The 17558-nt window shown below is 43.6% G+C and overlaps 1 protein-coding gene and 1 pseudogene across 1 annotated transcript in view; one reads left to right on the top strand and one right to left on the bottom strand.

The window, feature by feature from the left end:
• Positions 1–4281: 4281 nt before the first annotated feature.
• Positions 4282–5445, bottom strand: LOC109684013 (elongin-C pseudogene; annotated as a pseudogene).
• A 1789-nt stretch (positions 5446–7234) lies between these two features.
• The window catches only part of Gabarapl2 (GABA type A receptor associated protein like 2), an 11887-nt gene continuing 1563 nt past the window's right edge, over positions 7235–17558 (top strand). The window contains exons 1-3 of the mRNA XM_020160166.2: positions 7235–7400; positions 7766–7821; positions 9085–9257. Coding sequence (XP_020015755.1) covers positions 7367–7400; positions 7766–7821; positions 9085–9257 — 263 coding nt within the window. The 5' untranslated portion in view covers positions 7235–7366. The remainder of the gene's footprint in view (positions 7401–7765; positions 7822–9084; positions 9258–17558) is intronic.

Here is a 17558-nt window from a genome sequence, read left to right as displayed (position 1 = left end):
GCAGGTCCTACGCGGTGCGTTAGTGGAAAAGAACGGCTGAGATCCTAACAGAGAGGTCAAGAGGAGTCCATTTGGTGAAAACTGTCTTTACCAAGAGACGACCACGCCATCAGCCATAACATGCTTCTGACCTGCCCTGTAATCCACTATTACCCATTCTTGCTATAAAATTTTACTCAGGTTAACAACTTATCACTTACTGAAATTCTGTCATTATTTGGACATCATATTTTATCTTTGCTTTAAGGATGACTTTCATTTATTTAAATAACCACTAAAATAAGGATCTTCTGGTCGATGAGGGTGGAACCACCTCAGAGTTGGAACCTGAGGAAGAAGGTGTTTGCCTCCAAACTCTCTCAACAGAAGGAAACCCACACTGTAGTAAAATCATTGCTGTAATAGAGGGAGGTGACTGCCAAGAGTTTTAAGTGTATGAAGTGCTTTAGCATCCAAAAAGTAATTAGTAATAATGGACACTGATAGTTCCTCTTTGCTCCCATGATTTGAGGAAGCTAGTCCTTTCTGGTTTTATTTCAAAAATTTAAAATATTGGACTTTTTTAAGTGCTAAAGATCTGTGTATATTGTGTCATTTTCACACAATCCTGAATCCTGACTTTTCAGTTCCCGTTTCCATAATGTTCTGCTGTCTTGTACAATTTACCTCCATTGATAGCCATTTTTGCAAAAGTACATATTTTAAACTATTTCTCTCCTTCACAGGAGCTCCTCATCAGAGTCTCTCAAATCATTTTAGAACTCCTGAATATTTGCCTTAAGGCTTTCCAACATTTATCTGTATCACTTTCTAGTTCTTTGTTTTATCTGAAAAGTTTACCTTTGAAAAAGGTGACTTTTTCTCTTTTTTTGCAGTACTGAGATTTGAACTCAGGGTTTCACACTTTCTAAGCAGGCACTCTACCACTTGAGCTACTCTTCCAGCCCTTTTCTGTATTGGGTGTTTTTGAGATAGGTCTTGGGAACTATTTGCCTGTGCTGACTTTGAACCGCAATTCTCCTGATCTCTGCCTCCCAAGTAGTTAGGATTATAGGCGTGAGCCACCAGTGCCCATCATGCCTTTCTTTTTGCATCAGAAGATTCATGTTCTCTGTGGTCTTTCTTGCTAAGCCTTGCCTGGCTTTATTCTGGCTCCATTGCTTTAACTGTCCTTCAGTACCACTGTTCCCCCACCTCTCCAACATGTGAAACTTGACCTGTGTGCTCTGTAGGTCTGTTAGTGTGCAACTGCATGCATTCATTATCTCATTTCTCCTCCTGACTCACCTCCTCAACTAACCACCTGCTCCAGGAGAGCTTCTGGTATCCTTGGGCCATTCAATAACCTAAACAGGGGGGAGAAATGAACCAAGCCTTGTATGCACATATGAATAATAAAAGAAAAAAAAATAAAAAAACAAAACAAAAAAAAAGGGTTAAAAAAAAATAACCTAAACACAATGACCCAACAGGAAAAGAAAGGTGATGGGTGCCTATCAAGACAGATCAGAGAAGCCAATTAGAATAATGAACTGAAAAAAGATTCCAAGAATGGAATCTCATACAGTTGGAACTGTTAGGAGACATGTGAGTTGAGAGCAGTGGATCTTTTCCTGAGAAATACTAAGCACTTTGCAAGGGACTGTTCATATGCTTTGGACTAGGAATAATGGTCAGCTCTGTAAAAGGAAGCAGTGTCCAGTCCAATCTATCTTCCTTCCTTTCTTCCTCCCCTCCTCTCTCCCTTCCTTTTTTCCTTCCTTCCTTCCTCCCTCTCTCCTTCCTCCCTCTTTTTCTCTCGTTCCTTCCTTCCCTTCTTTCCTCCTTTCCTTCCTCCCTCTCTCCCCTCTTCTTCTCTCCCAGCCTTTTCCCTTCCTCCCTTGTGCTTCTTCCATATGCTAGGCAAGCAGAGTGGATTACCACTGAGGTATAACCCAGCCCCTCCTGTCCAGTTTCTAACTCCTCCACTGATTTATTGATTATGAGAGGATATTTTCATTTTTGCTCACTGTCTAGCTGATCTCATCCACTTCAATGACTTTATTTTTTAAATTTTATTTTGAATTTTCATATATTAATAATACAAGGGGATTTCATAATGATAATTCCATACATGTATACAGTGTTCAATGACTTTAAAATCATACTTTTCTCCTGAATTTGAGACTTACAGAGGCATTCACCTACCCTGTATTGTCATTTGGATATCTCTTGGACACCTCATACTCAATATATTAAAAACAGAACTCTTTTTTTTTTAGTTCTTTTTTTTTTTATTTTTATTTTATTATTCATATGTGCATACAAGGCTTAGTTCATTTCTCCCCCCTGCCCCCACCCCCTCAATACCCAGCAGAAACTATTTTGCCCTTATTTCTAATTTTGTTGTAGAGAGAGTATAAGCAATAATAGGAAGGAACAAGGGTTTTTGCTGGTTGAGATAAGGATAGCTATACAGGGCATTGACTCACATTGATTTCCTGTGCGTGGGTGTTACCTTCTAGGTTAATTCTTTTTGATCTAACCTTTTCTCTAGTTCCTGGTCCCCTTTTCCTATTGGCCTCAGTTGCTTTAAGGTATCTGCTTTAGTTTCTCTGCATTAAGGGCAAAAACAGAACTCTTAATCCTAGCTACTCAGGAGGCAGAGGTTAGGCGGTGAGGCAGACCCAGCTGGTGCAAATGGTCTGTGAGACCCTATCTTGAAAATACCCTTCACAGAAAAGAGCTTGTGAAGTGGCTCAAGGTGAAGGCCCTGAGTTCAAGCTCCAGTACCACAAAAACAAAACAAAACAAAATGAAACAAAGAAACCAACTCTTGATTCTCATCCCACAAACTGGCCCCACCCTATCCCATTAAATGGCAGTCCCATCCTTCCAAAAACGTTGAATTTTTGTCCTTCACACTTCATATCCAATCAGGAAATTTGGTCAGCTCTACCTCAAAATGTATCCAGAATACAAATATTTTCCATCATCTCCACAGACCCAGTCTTGGTGTAAGCCAACATTATTTTTCACCTGGATTATCACAATAGTCTCTTGGTTTTTTTTATATACTTAAACAATACTGCATTTATAAAAAAAAACATAGGAAATTTCAACTCTTTGAGAGTTATAAAAATCAAGGTTTTAGCTAAGTTATAAGCATGTTTTTCTTTTTTTAATTTTAATTTTTTTATTATTCATATGTGCATACAAGGCTTGGGTCATTTCTCCCCCCTGCCCCCACCCCCTCCCTTACCACCCACTCCGCCCCCTCCCTCTCCCCCCCACCCCCTCAGTACCCAGCAGAAACTATTTTGCCCTTATCTCTAATTTTGTTGAAGAGAGAGTATAAGCAATAATAGGAAGGAACAAGGGTTTTTGCTGGTTGAGATAAGGATAGCTATACAGGAAGTTGACTCATTAATTTCCTGTGCACGTGTGTTACCTTCTAGGTTAATTCTTTTTGATCTAACCTTTTCTCTAGTACCTGTTCCCCTTCTCCTATTGGCCTCAGTTGCTTTAAGGTATCTGCTTCAGTTTCTCTGCGTTAAGGGCAACAAATGCTAGCTAATTTTTTAGGTGTCTTACCTATCCTAATATCTCCCTTGTGTGCTCTCGCTTTTATCTTGTGATCAAAGTTCAATCCCCTTGTTGTGTTTGCCCTTGATCTAATGTCTGCATATGAGGGAGAACATATGATTTTTTGTCTTTTGGGCCAGGCTAACCTCATTCAGAATGATGGTCTCCAATTCCATCCATTTACCAGCGAATGATAACACCCTTTCCTTATGTCCTCCTTCTTTCTACTGGTACCAACTCCTCAGGCAGGACCTGTTTTACCTTTTGTCCTCCCTCTTTGAAAAAAAAAAAGACATTTTTGTTTGTGACATTTTCGTGTATATATGGTTCATCTCATCCATTTTTTCTCCTTTCTACCTTAGTCCCCTTCCTATGGTGATTTGGACAGGTTTAACAGCTCTGTAGTCATTCTTGCCTTGGTATTTATCTCTGCATATGTTGTCCTTAAGTCAGTGTAATCCTCCTGCACTGTTGCTTATTTTCTTGAGGATTGACAATCTGCCTAGAGTGAAATGGAATCTCAGTGATGTTTTGATTTGCATTCCCTTTATGGCTAAGCATGGAGGACACTTCTTCACATGAATTTATTAACCATTTGTATTTCTTTTTTTTAATTCATATGTGCATACAATGCTTGGGTCATTTCTCCCTCCGGCCCCTACCCCCTCCTTCTCCCCCCCACCCCCTGGCTACCCAGCAGAAACTATTTTGCCCTTATCTCTAATTTTGTTGAAGAGAGAGTATAAGCTATAATAGGAAGGAACAAGGGTTTTTGCTAGTTGAGATAAGGATAGCTATACAGGGAGTTGACTCACATTGATTTCCTGTGCACGTGTGTTACCTTCTAGGTTAATTCTTTTTGATCTAACTTTTTCTCTAGTTCCTGATCCCCTTCTACTATTGGCCTCAGTATAAGCATGTTTTTCATGTAAGTATTTGCATGACTACTTAATTTGCAATTAACTTTATAGTTCAATTGTATACAGGAAACATGCTACATATGAAAAAATTACTAACTGAACTATAGGTATGAAATACTGAAAAAAGTAACAGTTTATTATCATTTATTTTATTTTGAAGAGGAAGATAGCCCTGGAACAGGGTTGTAAAACATGGTAAACTGTCAATTAAAAGCTGTAACCTCGGACAGAGCTGTGAGGAATTGCCCATTAGAACCCTGCAAAAGCTCAGGACCGAGATAAGAGGCACCAAGCAGAGATAAGCACCCATTCCTGCCCTTCTTTGTCTCCACTTGTAAATAAACTTCCCAAAGCAGGTCTCCCCTGCTGTTCTTATCTAAACAACACTAGGTCCCTAGCTCACTACCAGCCCAATTAACCTAAACAATCTAACTCACTGGTTAGGACACCATGACCTGAGCACATCTTTGTAACCTGATGCCCTACACTACCTTTTAAATATCTTGTGAATCCTTTGTTCAGGGCTCAGACACTGGTACACGTCTGGGCCCGCTAGCGTAAAAATAAAAAAAACCTGAGTTCTTCACTCCTCTGAGTGTCGCTTGGTTTCTCCTCTGACTACCCTGCCATAACAATTTAACTAAGAAGTTATAGCCATCAGCAGTTCTAGTGTAATTTTGGGTGCAATGGGGAATTCAGGAATCTTGGTGGAGCTGTTAGTGTAGTCAATCTTGTAGGTAAAATACATGCCTACTTTGAAAGAACATGGGAAGGGATCTGTCTAAAATTTACCTCATTCTCAGCAAACTGACCTGGGCCTCTCAACATGGCTTTTATTGTTCCTGATGTTAGTGCATGTTATCTCTTTACAATAAATTCGTGACCATCAGAAGATAGCGATTTAACATACATGGTACCAAGGCCTTCACAGCCACTATTAGGCTTTCTCCTCTCCATCCATTATGTTCTTATAAATTTCTACTTTGATTCCAAAAGGAACTTTAATAGTTTCTTGTCAGCCCTGCAGCCACTGCAGCTGTCTCTCCGGTGTACTGCCACAGCCCCTTTGCTTGAATCACTCCACTCACTTCTCATCTCATTCTAATAAAATCCAAAATTCTGCCTGGTGTGGTGGTACATACCTATAATTCCAGTTACTCAGGAGATGGAGGCAAGAGGATCGTGAGTTCGAGGGCAGCCCAGGCAAAGTTAGCAAGACCCTGTGTTAAAAACAAAACATACAAAAGGGTTGGGGATGTAGATCAAGTGGTAGAGAGCTTGCCTAGGTAGCAAGAGGCTCTGAGTTCAATCCCCAATATCACAAACAAACAACAATAACCACAAAATCCAAAGTTCTTTGCATGGAGTTCAAAGCTGGACTCCGTTTGTGCTAGGTCTCCTTGATCTCATCTCATATGTATTCTTCTTGTTTAGCTGCAGACACAGGGTTCCTTCATGTTCCTAGTGTTTGACAATTTGTCTAGTTAGCATTCCATCCCACCATCATTCTCTAGTCACCTACCCTGTTTTATTCTTCTAAATAGCACCTGTCATTTCCTGACATGCTTATATTTTTGTCTCCCCACTAGAATGCAAACTTATGACAGTCTATTTTCCCCCAGTATCTGGAACGATGTTCTTGTATGCAACAACATCAATTTCATACTTAGAAAGGATTTTTCACTCCATTAAAGACAAACTTGTTCTGGTTGCTCAGACACATGATCTTAAAATTACAGAAATACTTTTAGAATGAAGCTCTATTCCACAGCATCCATCAGGAATTTCAACTTTAGGAAATGATGAATTACAATGTTCAAACATACAGGCCTGGTAGATGCATCAGAATCACAAGCACACAGCAGGGGTCATGTGCCCAATTAAGTGAATACTCTTGCTACGTGTTCACCAGATCATAAACAGATGGTGACCCAGAACAGACTGCCAGGATGACTCGGCTTGGAAGAAAGGAAATTCATCACCAATAGGAGAACCTCAAGGCATATGCCTAAGCAGGTGACACACAGAGCTCAGGCTGTGTTTGCTGAGCCACTCCTGCTGAGCAGGAAGCTCGGCTCATGAGCAGCTCTCAGGGGGATTCTCCCAGCCCAATCATGGCAATTCTTCCTGCCAGTTAAGGATTGTGTGATCAGTGATGTTACACTCCTCACATGCATATTTGTGGTTCTTTTTCTTCAATGTGTATTTTAATATTTATTGATGAATAAAGGGAAGACATGAAATTTGTTTAAATCAACTTTTAGGTCCCAGGTAATGAAGGACCTCCGGTTGTCATCAGTGTCCTTCCTCACACCGCGCCGCTAACAGTCACTACCCCAATATGTAACCCCGTCAAACAATACTCCCCAAATTGTCGACACCATAAACACCCCCTTACCATAGCCAGCTACTACACACTTGTCATTCATATCCCAAATACCTACCTGTCACCTGCGTCGCACTTTCCTACGAACAGTCCTCTATAAATGTTCTACAGTATCAGTCCTACTCTACTCGTCATCCATTCGGGGATAAGCCCCGAATCCTTATTCCTGTCGCCAGTTCCCCGAACATCCCTTTTTTTAGTTGACAATATACCTCACAGACGCCCCAGGTCGGCAACTTCAGTGTTTACTTCCCGCGTGCCCCCATCAGCCCCTACTTGGCCCCGCCCCTTTACGTGCAGTCCCTCCCACTGGCGCGTCCTCCCTGTGAACGCCAACGGAAGCCCCGCCCCCGGCCGGTTGCTAGGCTCCGGCAGCCGGAAGTCCCGCCTGCCGTGTAGTCGCCGCCGCCGCCGCCGCTGCCGTCGTTGTTGTTGTGGTCGGTTTGCTGAACTCCGCGGCTCCGAGAGCCGGCTCTGTCCCCTCCCCGCCGCCGCCATGAAGTGGATGTTCAAGGAGGACCATTCGCTGGGTAAGCGCTGGGCCGCCAGCTGGGCCGCGGGAGGTGGGGTGGGCCGGAGCTCAGTTGTCCCCCTCCCCCACTCGGGCCGCCCGGAGCCGCCTTGGGCCGGGTCGGGCGGGGCAGATTGCGAGCTCTGAACTCCGGTCGCCGAGGCTCCGCCTCCCTAGGCGGCCGACCCCTGACCTGGTGCTCCCCTCCGCGGGCCCTCTCCGGAGCCGGGGGACGGAGAACCGCTGTCTCGGGGACGCCGGAACCAGCGCTCGGGGTGTGCGCAGGTTCTGGAGGGAGAAGGGCGGAGGAGGACTAGGGGCCCGGGAACCCAGAACCTGGCGGTGGGCAGGTGCGACGGTCAGCCAGGTGTGTCTCTCTCCCAGAACACAGATGCGTGGAATCTGCGAAGATCCGAGCGAAGTACCCCGACCGGGTTCCGGTGAGTGTTGGGACTCCCCGCCCCCTCAGCCCGCTGTCACCCCCGTAGTCTAGGAGCTGTGACGGGGCGCTAGGCCATTCAACAGTTGACAAGTTGAGGTTCCAGTCCCACTTAGAGCAGCGGACAGGCAGTCTGGGTTGGGGCCGGGGCGTGAGGGTCTGGTGCTGTTCGGGTTCTCGGTGCTGAAGCTCCCGATCTAGGCCAGCGAGCTATCTGCAGCCTCAGGCTCCCTGGCCAATTATGTAAGGAACGATGTTCTAGGACAGGGCAACAGGTCACTGCCACTTTTGGGAACGGTGATGGAGGGAGACTTACCATTTTGGTGTTTGAAGTCGTACTTTAGTATTAGGACTAATTTGGAGCCTCTAGCTTCACCCTGTCCCTGACCCTGTCATCTTGCCTGACCAAACATATGAAAAGCCGCTGAAAACTCCCCTTCCCTTTAATCAGTAATAAGTAATGATCTTGTATTTCTTTCATGATGATGGAGAAAATTTCTGTGATCCTTACTGACTTTTTAAATTTTTATTTCATCGTTTTTACATTTACTCACCTGTGTATACATTGCTTGGGCCACCACCACCTCCCTCCCCCACTTAGTGATTTTTAAAGGACATAAAGGCTTGCTATTGTTGCTCTTTGCTTGTAAACAATTCCTTTGGGAAGGAAGTTAGACAAATTCAAAACCTTATGAGAGAGAAGCAACAGACCAAATGAAGAACATGGTTTTTGGCTGGCTGGAATTGCCAGGCATACCCATTAGTCCATCCATTCTTGTTTCCTGTATTTGTTGTGATCTTAATTCTCCAGTAGGGTGAATTCTTGGGTCCTACTATAGAGGAAACTCTCACCAGATATTCTTGTGTTTGCCCAGATAAAATTTTGAAAAGCTTAGATGCTGTGTTTCTCTTACCAATGCTGAGATCAGGGATGAGAGGTGTATAGTTGACCACAGAAAAGCACTTACCACTTCCCTGTAACACATTTATACCATTCTTAACCCGCAGAGCGTGTGGCTTATTAAGCCATGGATGTGTTTTCTCATGTTATGCAGTTTCCCCATCCTCTTCCTTGACCAAACTTTGCTCATCAGCTCCCTGTGAGGCCAGACCCTCACTTTAGAAAATCCATTCCTGACACTCCCCTGCCCCTTTTTAAATATTTATTTGGATGGTGGGGATCAATGTCAGGACCTTGTGCAAGCTAGAGAAGTGATCTGCCACTGAACTACAACCCCAGCACCCTACCTCTCTACTTTCCCAGGTGATTGTGGAAAAAGTTTCAGGCTCTCAGATTGTTGACATTGACAAACGGAAGTACTTGGTTCCATCTGACATCACTGTGGCTCAGTTCATGTGGATCATCAGGAAAAGGATCCAGCTTCCTTCTGAGAAGGCAATCTTCCTGTTTGTGGATAAGACAGTCCCACAGTCCAGGTGAGAGGTGGTCACTTGATGGTCCTCTGGTTTTAGACATCTGCTTTGCTGCTTACAGATCTCAAATCTTTGGTGTCTGAAAACTCTTAGAGGTCCTAACTGTGTATCTGGATTTTGTGTTTCTTGCCGTCTGTAGCTCAAAGGAAAAATAATAAAAGCTGCAGTACATATGTGTGCACTTTGGTTAAAAAAATAGAGCAAGCTGAATGTAGTGATGCACACTTGTAATCCCAGCACTTGGGAGGCTAAGGCAGGAAAATCCTGAGTTCAAGGCCAGCCTGGCCTACATAGGTGATTCCATCTCACACAAACAAACCAACAACAACAAAAATAACAAAGACTGGATTTTTTTTTTTTAAAGATCCCTGAGAACCCTTTAAAACAGTTGCAGGCTTACTTGGACTTAAGCCATAGGTAGAACACTGAGGCCTGTAATGAGGTTTTCTCTTAATGACCCATAAAATCAGCCCTGTTTTTGTCCACTAGTTGCTTGTGGTTCCTGCTGAGGCTCACCTTCAGTTAATCACCATGCCTGCTTACTCCTTAAACTCAACTCTGTGCCATTGTGATCAATGTCTGCCTGATCCTCAAGTCTGATAAATTACTGGTGCCCAGGAAAGGAATCCGAAGTTTTTTTTACAAACTTACACTTCCCTTAGAACCACCTGCTTGACATTGACAAACGGAAGTACTTGGTTCCATCTGACATCACTGTGGCTCAGTTCATGTGGATCATGAGATTGACTATTTGACTATTATGTGGCATGGAAGCAATCTTTGGGATTATAATTTGGGGCCTGAATTTGCGTAGGGGCATTATAGTTCACCTGGTATAGTTGATAGCTGGCTTTAGTCCCCTGTGGAAAGAGGAAAATGAACTGGTTCTTTAAACCCTTGGTTAGTCTTTCCAGTTACTGATTGGGTACTTCTAAGCCCTGAGCCAAATTCTGGCCCTCACCTCTCCCCTCAGTGGTAATTCTTGGCCATATCTTATCTCACCCAAACTAGGTTTCAAGTTACCCCCAGAAGTGATACTTCCAAAAACTAAGGCTTTCAGAAGCCCTGGCAACTAGCCCAATTTGTCAGACTGTTCCACCAAAAATCTGTGAAAGCTCCAGAAGAGGCCTAAGCCAAATTCTAGACCTTATGTGTACTAAAGATGAAGATCTCTGTCTATTTTTTAGTATGATTACCTCTTTCCAAACAATTACTACCATTTCTACTTCCTGGTGATTGGTATAGAGGCAGGGCAGAGAAGAGATAGGAGTTTCTTCCCAAAGGCAAGTGCCCAGGCCTGCCAGTGAGTGCCCTTTGTCTGCTACAGCTGTAGTCCTGGAGGCTGTGGGGATCTTTTCACCTTTGGGAGCCTTCCTTCACAGGCCTCTGGGCAGTGTGTTGCTGGGTGCATTCTTTACCAGGGAGGAAGTTGGCACATGAGTGGGGTCACTCAGTTTCCCTTAAGGTAGTGTGTGTGGGTCATTCTCTCACACCACCTGGAACTTTAGCACCTTGGTGACCGTTTCCTCCTTTCTTCTTCTGGCTTAGTGGGAAGAAGTAAATGGTTAGGACCTATGGCATTCCGTTTATTTTCCTCAGTTCTGAAATGAAACAGGCTTCCTTAAGTCATGAAGATTTCTCCGATGGTTGCACAGTAATCTAGCAATTAAGATGGCTGTAGGTCTTATCAGCTGCCCACTCCCTGTTGTCCCTGGAGTATAAACAGAATTGGAAATGAAAATGAAAGGTAAGGGTAGCAGAGGCTGCTTCAAGGCTATTTATTTATTTATTTATTTATTTATTTTTGGCAACACTGGGGTTTGAACTCAGGGCCTAATACTTGTGAGGCATGCCTGTAATCCTAGCTACTCAGAAGGCAGAGATCAGGAGGATCATGGTTGGAAGGCAGCCTGGGGAAATAGTTGAGAGACCCTATCTTGAAAATACCCTACACAAAACAGGGCTGGTGGAGCAGCTCAAGTGGTAGAGTGCCTGCCTAACAAGCATGAAGCCCTGAGTTCAAACCCCAGTACGGCCAAAACCCTAAAAAAAACCCAAAATAAATTTGTTAGCCAGGTATGGCTAACAACATAAGATAAAAAACAAAATACCTCCAAATTTGTTTATAAACCAAAGAAAGAGGCATATGACATCACAATTTATGTGAATGTAATCACCTATGGCAGCACAAATAAAAGTGTCACAAGATCTTCTTGCTAAAGCTGATGTGTGATTCAGCCTTACCGTCTCCTCAAGACAATTCAGCAGATTGTCTTCAGTTTTTCCCAGCCTCCTTAGGGAAGCCCGAAGCCTCCCTTAACCTTCAGCCAAGTGCTTACAGTTTACAGAGTGTGTGGCTGGCTGAGGGAGGTTGGAGTAGAGAAAGGATGAATCCAGGCCTGCATGAGCCCTCTCCCTCCCATAACTAACGGCTGGCTGCATAAGGATTACATATGCCTAAAATCTGCCTAAGGTTGAACAGAATAATTTGTTATTTCTGTGGTGGAACGAAACACAGGCGATAACCGTGGAGAGTGTCAGGATTACTGTTTAGTATTAAATACTGATTTTAGAAATAGAGACAGAGGCAAGTCCCTAAGAGTTTTACTTCCTTAATTTTTTTGAATTCTTACTACTTTAAAAAGGAGAGACTCTCAGCTGCCTTTTTCATTTAGCATTGGAAAGTTTAATTCTCTGCCTAGGTGCCTACATCAAGAATCAGGCCAAAACAAGAAAGGGAACTATGCCTTGTTGCAGACAGAATGGACAAAGAACACTGATGTACAAGTTTCCTAGTCATGGCTTGAGAGGGGAACCCAGGTCTGGCAGTGGTCTCTGGTTTTTGTTTAGAGCACTTCCTCCCTCTCTCCTGCTCAGACAAGGATCTTAATCCTCTGCTTAAAAATAGAAACAGGAGTGTATTATTAAAATATCTCTTAAGATGTTATAATTTGACAGGTGGAAACTGGTGCTGTTTAAGACGATGGTGTCTACTTGCTTTTCTGTCTCAAAGGATGTTGTTATGTCTTACAGTTCATTCATTTGTTATTTAGAAATGTGCTTAAATTCGCAGTTTTGATCATTTTTGGTAAATACCTCTCAAAAACGATCTATTTCAGGAATGGCAGAAAGTTTGTGCATATTACAGAAAAATATAATAAGGAACTATGAATAAGCATGTCCAGGAGCCTTCAGGTCCATACTATACTTTCACTTTGCAGCTAGTGACTTTCCAGTTCCACAGTAGTGGTCATTGACCTGCCACCTCACCCCACCCATCCTGCCTCTCTGGAAGAGAGGTCTGGGTCCAGGGGAAACACAGGGGCTCTGCAATAGATGGCTGGCCAAGTGTACTCATCAATCCAGCCCATCATAGGCTGGATCTCAGGACGTGCCCTTGGTCAGGGACTGAGGACAGGTTTCACCGGTATTGGGTACCCACACAGTTCTAGGTCAGCCTCTCCTAATTCATAGGGCTATTAAGTAGTGTAAAACTAAAAGTTTGCCCTCAGTGGCATGACCATTCCTGAATGTGGATCCTGTTGAAATGTGCCTTTATTGTTGGTTAATCCGTCCATCTGAAAAGTGGGTTTGTCTGGATATGTGTGATCCTGAATGGAAGTGCAGAGAACAGGGCATTAGGGAGCAGTTTAGGTTCATTTCACTGCCGTTGGTTATTCCTATTTCTTTCCTCATCAGATTCAGAGTTGGGAAGTGTCCCTGGGACCAGAGTGGCATCTTTCTGGGATGAGTATATGTAGCACTTGATGCCACACCACTAGGTGTGTGTTAATCTAAGGGACTGGATACTATTTTTGCGTGTCTTCTATAGCTACCTCACAGTAACTCAGGCAGGAAGCTTGGGGTTGTAATGGTCTTGTGAGTTGTGTCTGACCAGACCATCCAGCAGCCTAGGGAGCTTGGCTGGATAGATGTGTTAGAATGCTTACTTGCTCAGTATCCCCAGCCATTCTGCCAGTGACATGTTCAGTGCTGTGTGGCTCAGGCCTCTGGGTTCTGAGAGAGAAGCTTATCCCCTCAGAGGTTTAGGGAAAGTTCCTTACACTGACACACCAGCCTTCTCTCCATTCTCCCATAGACTGCTGACTGACTAGAGTCACATTTTGTCTCCTTGTACTTTTACTTGAATATTCTTTTAATAGGACTTTTAAAACTTTTTTTTTTTTTTGGTGGTGGTGCTGGGGTTTGAACCCAGAATCTTGTGCATGCTAGGCAAGCAAGTGCTGTACCACTGAGCAACACCATCAGCCCATAAAACTTTTTTTTTCTTTTTTTGTGGGTTGGTGAAATGACTCAAGTAGTACAGCGGTTCATTTACTTTTTTTTTGGAGGAACCGGAGTTTGAACTCAGAGCTTCACGCTTGTAGAGCAGGCACACCACCACTTGAGGCACATTTTACTCTGGTTATTTGTCAGGATGGTCTCGAATTGTAATCCTACCAGCCTCAGCCTCCCAAGCAGTAGTGATGTGAGCCACTGGCACCCAGTAACTTGTTTTATGTGTGTGTGTGTGATACTGGGGCTTGAACTCAGGGCCTACACCTTGAGCCACTCCACCAGTCCTTTTTGTGATTTTTTTTTGATACAGCATCTCGCAAACTATTTCCCCAGACTGGCTTTGAACCGAGATCCTCCTGATCTCCACCTCCTCAGTAGCTAGGATTACAGGGGTAAGCCACCAGTGCCCGGCTCCCCAGTAACATTTTTAAAAACTTTGTGGCCCAATTCTGACGCTGCATGTGTATGTTCTGATCCTGTAAGTTCTGTTTTCAGATCATTTCACTATACAGATGTGCCATTCTGCTTTCATGGTATTCAGAAGAGTCAGAATCAGGCAGATGCTCAGCACTGAGCATTAGCAGTTGCTAAGTTCTTTGCCCAAGGGGTAGCCCAACCCAAACTATGAAGACATAGTGCAGCTGTCACCTAAGTAAAGTTTCCCTCTGGGCGCTGGTGGCTCACACCTATAATCCTAGCTACTCAAGAGGCAGAGTTCAGGAGTAATGCTTTTCAAACCCAGCCTGGACAAATAGTTCATGAGACCCTATCTTGAAAAAAACCCTTCACAAAAAAAGGACGGGTGGAGTGACTCAAGATGTAGGCCCAGTACCACCAAAACAAACAAACAAACAAAACTCAAAGTAAAGCTTCTATGTGTTTTTTTTTTTTGAGGGGTTATTGCTGAGGATTGTACCCAGGGCCTCATTCACGCTAGGCAAGTGCACTACCACTGAGCTGTATCTCCAGCTTCCACACGATTCTGCCTGACATAAAAGAACAGTGTTGGACTCTTAAATCATTAGACACAGCCATTAGTTATCATGTTACAGAATGTGAAGGAGGCCTTGGTACTCTGTGATGTGGAGACTGTCAGCAGCGCCCTCACCTAACAGCTTGATGTCCAGGTGATTGGTGCAAGCGCGTGTAGGTATGAGAAGCGCTGCTCCAAGGAAGACCTCTGCAGAAGGTACAGGGACTCTAATGTTAGGTCGTTAGAACAGACATTCACCTGTGCTAGAAGTAGCACAGGTTGTTTTGTGACCTTGTGAGGAATTATTTGACCTCTTCATGCCTTAGGTTTTTTTTAATCCATGAACTATGGATTATGATAGTACCTACTTCATAAAATTGTGAGGATGAGAATTTAAGAAGACATTGGAATGTTTGCTATTATAATTAGGATTTTTTTTTTTGGTGGGACTGGGGTTTTGAACTCAGGGCCTCTACCACTTGAACCACATCTCCCATTTTGCTCTGATTATTTTGGAGGAGATGGGGGTCTTATAAACTATTTGCCTTCCTTATCGCAGCCTCCTAAGTAGCTAGGATTAGATGCATAAGCCACTGGCGCTGGCTAATTAGGATTTTTATTGTCGGCCTCCATAGCTGCTTGGGCACTGCTTCAACGAATTGAAGGTTTACTTAAAGACAGTGAGTGGTATTACTCGGGAGAGTCCTTCATCTTGGGAAACGGGGTGCAGCCACAAAGGTTGGCTGCTCTCTTGCCTGTCATGTAATGCACATTTTTGTGGAACCTGGCACTAAACCATTCATAGGTGACGTGCTTCTAGGTTGGGTTTTGTATGTAGCAGAGCAGCTCCCTTGCTGCGATCTATCATAATTCAGCCCTTAACATAAGGGTTTGTATAAGAAAACAAAACAAAAAGAGAGTGGGGTTTTTTTTGGGGGGGGGTGGTACTGGGGTTTGAATTCAGGGCCTCACTCATGCTAGGCAGTCACTCTGCCACTTGTCACTCCAATAACCCCAAGAAAGTAGAATCTAAAAGCAAAAAGGAACAAAAGCCACATAATTATGAATCTCCTACCCTGTCAAAAGTCAGGGCTAAGTCTCAGAGCCACTATTACTTTAAACGGTAGTGGTCCCAGTGGTCATTGTTCACCACAGGCAGTATAGAGAGTCTGAGGTAGGCCATTAGTGCTGTGAAGACTCACCATGGCAGAGTTTAGAATTGTTGCACTAGGGCTTCTCACTTAGCAAACTTAAGCCTTGTCAGGTAGAACCAAACTTGACATAAGCACCAGGGGGTACTTCTTCAAATTGAACACCAGGTCTCCTACTTCAGTTTAAGCCATTTTGGGGGCTGGCAGAATGGCTCAAGTGGTAGAGCATCTGCCTAGCAATTGCAAGGCCTTGAGTTCATCCCCCAGTACTACAAAAACAAAACAAAACCAAACCCATTTGGTAATGGCAATGGTGAGGTACTACCACAGGTCTCATCAAGGGCGCTCTGGACACTTGATCAAATGGAGTAAAGAGAATTGTGGCACTAGTTGTAGTTGTTTTCCTATTCGTTTCATTCTGAGGAGTCTCAGCGAAAAGTGGGGTTTCTTCCTGGCTTTTACCAGCTACTGGGGTAGAAATCTTGGGAGCTTCAGCTACATGTTCAAGCTAGATGTTGGCTTTTCACTTGCTTCCTGGCTCATCACTCTACTTCGTACTCATGAACATAATCCCTTCACCCTTCCAAAAGAACAAGCATCTTCTCAACCTGGTTACACCCGAAATCATCTTAGATATTTAATAACATGCTGATGGCTAGGTTCCACCTCCAAAGATTCTAACTTAATTGTCTTGGGGTGGGGCTTAGACATGGAGATGTTTTTAAAGCTCTCTAGTGATTCTAATGTGCAGGCTGAGACTCAGCAGTGTAGGTGTTCTCATGAGCTAGGGTTCTTCCCTCTACCAACTGCCCCCTAAATCCTCAAATGTTCTTGGGCAATGCTATCAATGGAAATAGCATGCAAACCTCATATATGATGTAAAATTTTTTCTGGTAGCCACATCTAAAAAGTGAAAAAAGAACCAAGCATGGTGATGTACTTACCTGTAGTATGAGCTCTTAGAGAGGCTGAGGCAGGAGGATTGAAAAGTTCAAGGCCAGCCCACAAAAAGTTAGTGAGATCTTGTTGCAAAACAAAGCAAGAACAAAATATAAACAAAGGAGCTGGGAGTGTGCTTGAGTGGTAGAGTGCTGCCAAGCATGCATGAACCCCTGGGTTCAATCCCCAGTACACAAAGTAGAAACAGGTGGAATTAATAATTACTTAACCCAGTATATCATATATCAAATTTTTAATCATTGCAACATGTAATCAAACTTGAGATGTTTTACTTTCATACAAAGTCTTTGAAATCTTACGAAAACCAGGTTATATCTCACAGCCTGGTTGGGACTGAAGGCAGGTTCCACTGGGATTGGGCACCCACACAGTTCTAGGCCAGACTCCCACAGTATGGCTCTTGCCTATTCAAACAAGCCACATTTCAGTGGCTAAGTGTACCTAGTGGGTACTGTATTATGTAGCCGTGATATAGGGCGTTTCCATCACCACAGAAATTTTTATTAATCAGTGCTGCCAGGTAGTTCTCATTTTCCAAATTTCAGGTTAAGTGATTCTCACAGGGAGCACTGTTTTTGTACAAGATGCTGATGACAGGCCATTTCATATTCACACTCATCACCCCCCCCCCATCATTACTTAATAATCTACCCACTCAGCCATCTGAGTTAAGCTTGCAAATGGAGCAGGACAAATAGGAAAGGAAAAAACTTACCTTTTATAAACTTGGCCTGTGTCTGTTTATATGTTGGTCCTAGTCAGCTCACATGCAGCAAAGCAACAGGGTGGAGCAATTAGACGAGCATCTTACCACTGATTGTGGTTGACTCCACCACTCATGGTCACTCATCTCACATGTTACAGCCAGAACTTGCTGGTGTTACTAGTCTCACTCAGGCAACTCAGTTTCATGGCAGGTTA

This window comes from Castor canadensis, chromosome 15 (genome assembly GCF_047511655.1).
Source record: "Castor canadensis chromosome 15, mCasCan1.hap1v2, whole genome shotgun sequence".
In the NCBI taxonomy this organism is placed as follows: Eukaryota; Metazoa; Chordata; class Mammalia; order Rodentia; family Castoridae; genus Castor; species Castor canadensis.
The sequence above is the reverse complement of the archived record's forward strand: the minus strand, read 5'-3'. Positions and strand labels throughout refer to the sequence as shown.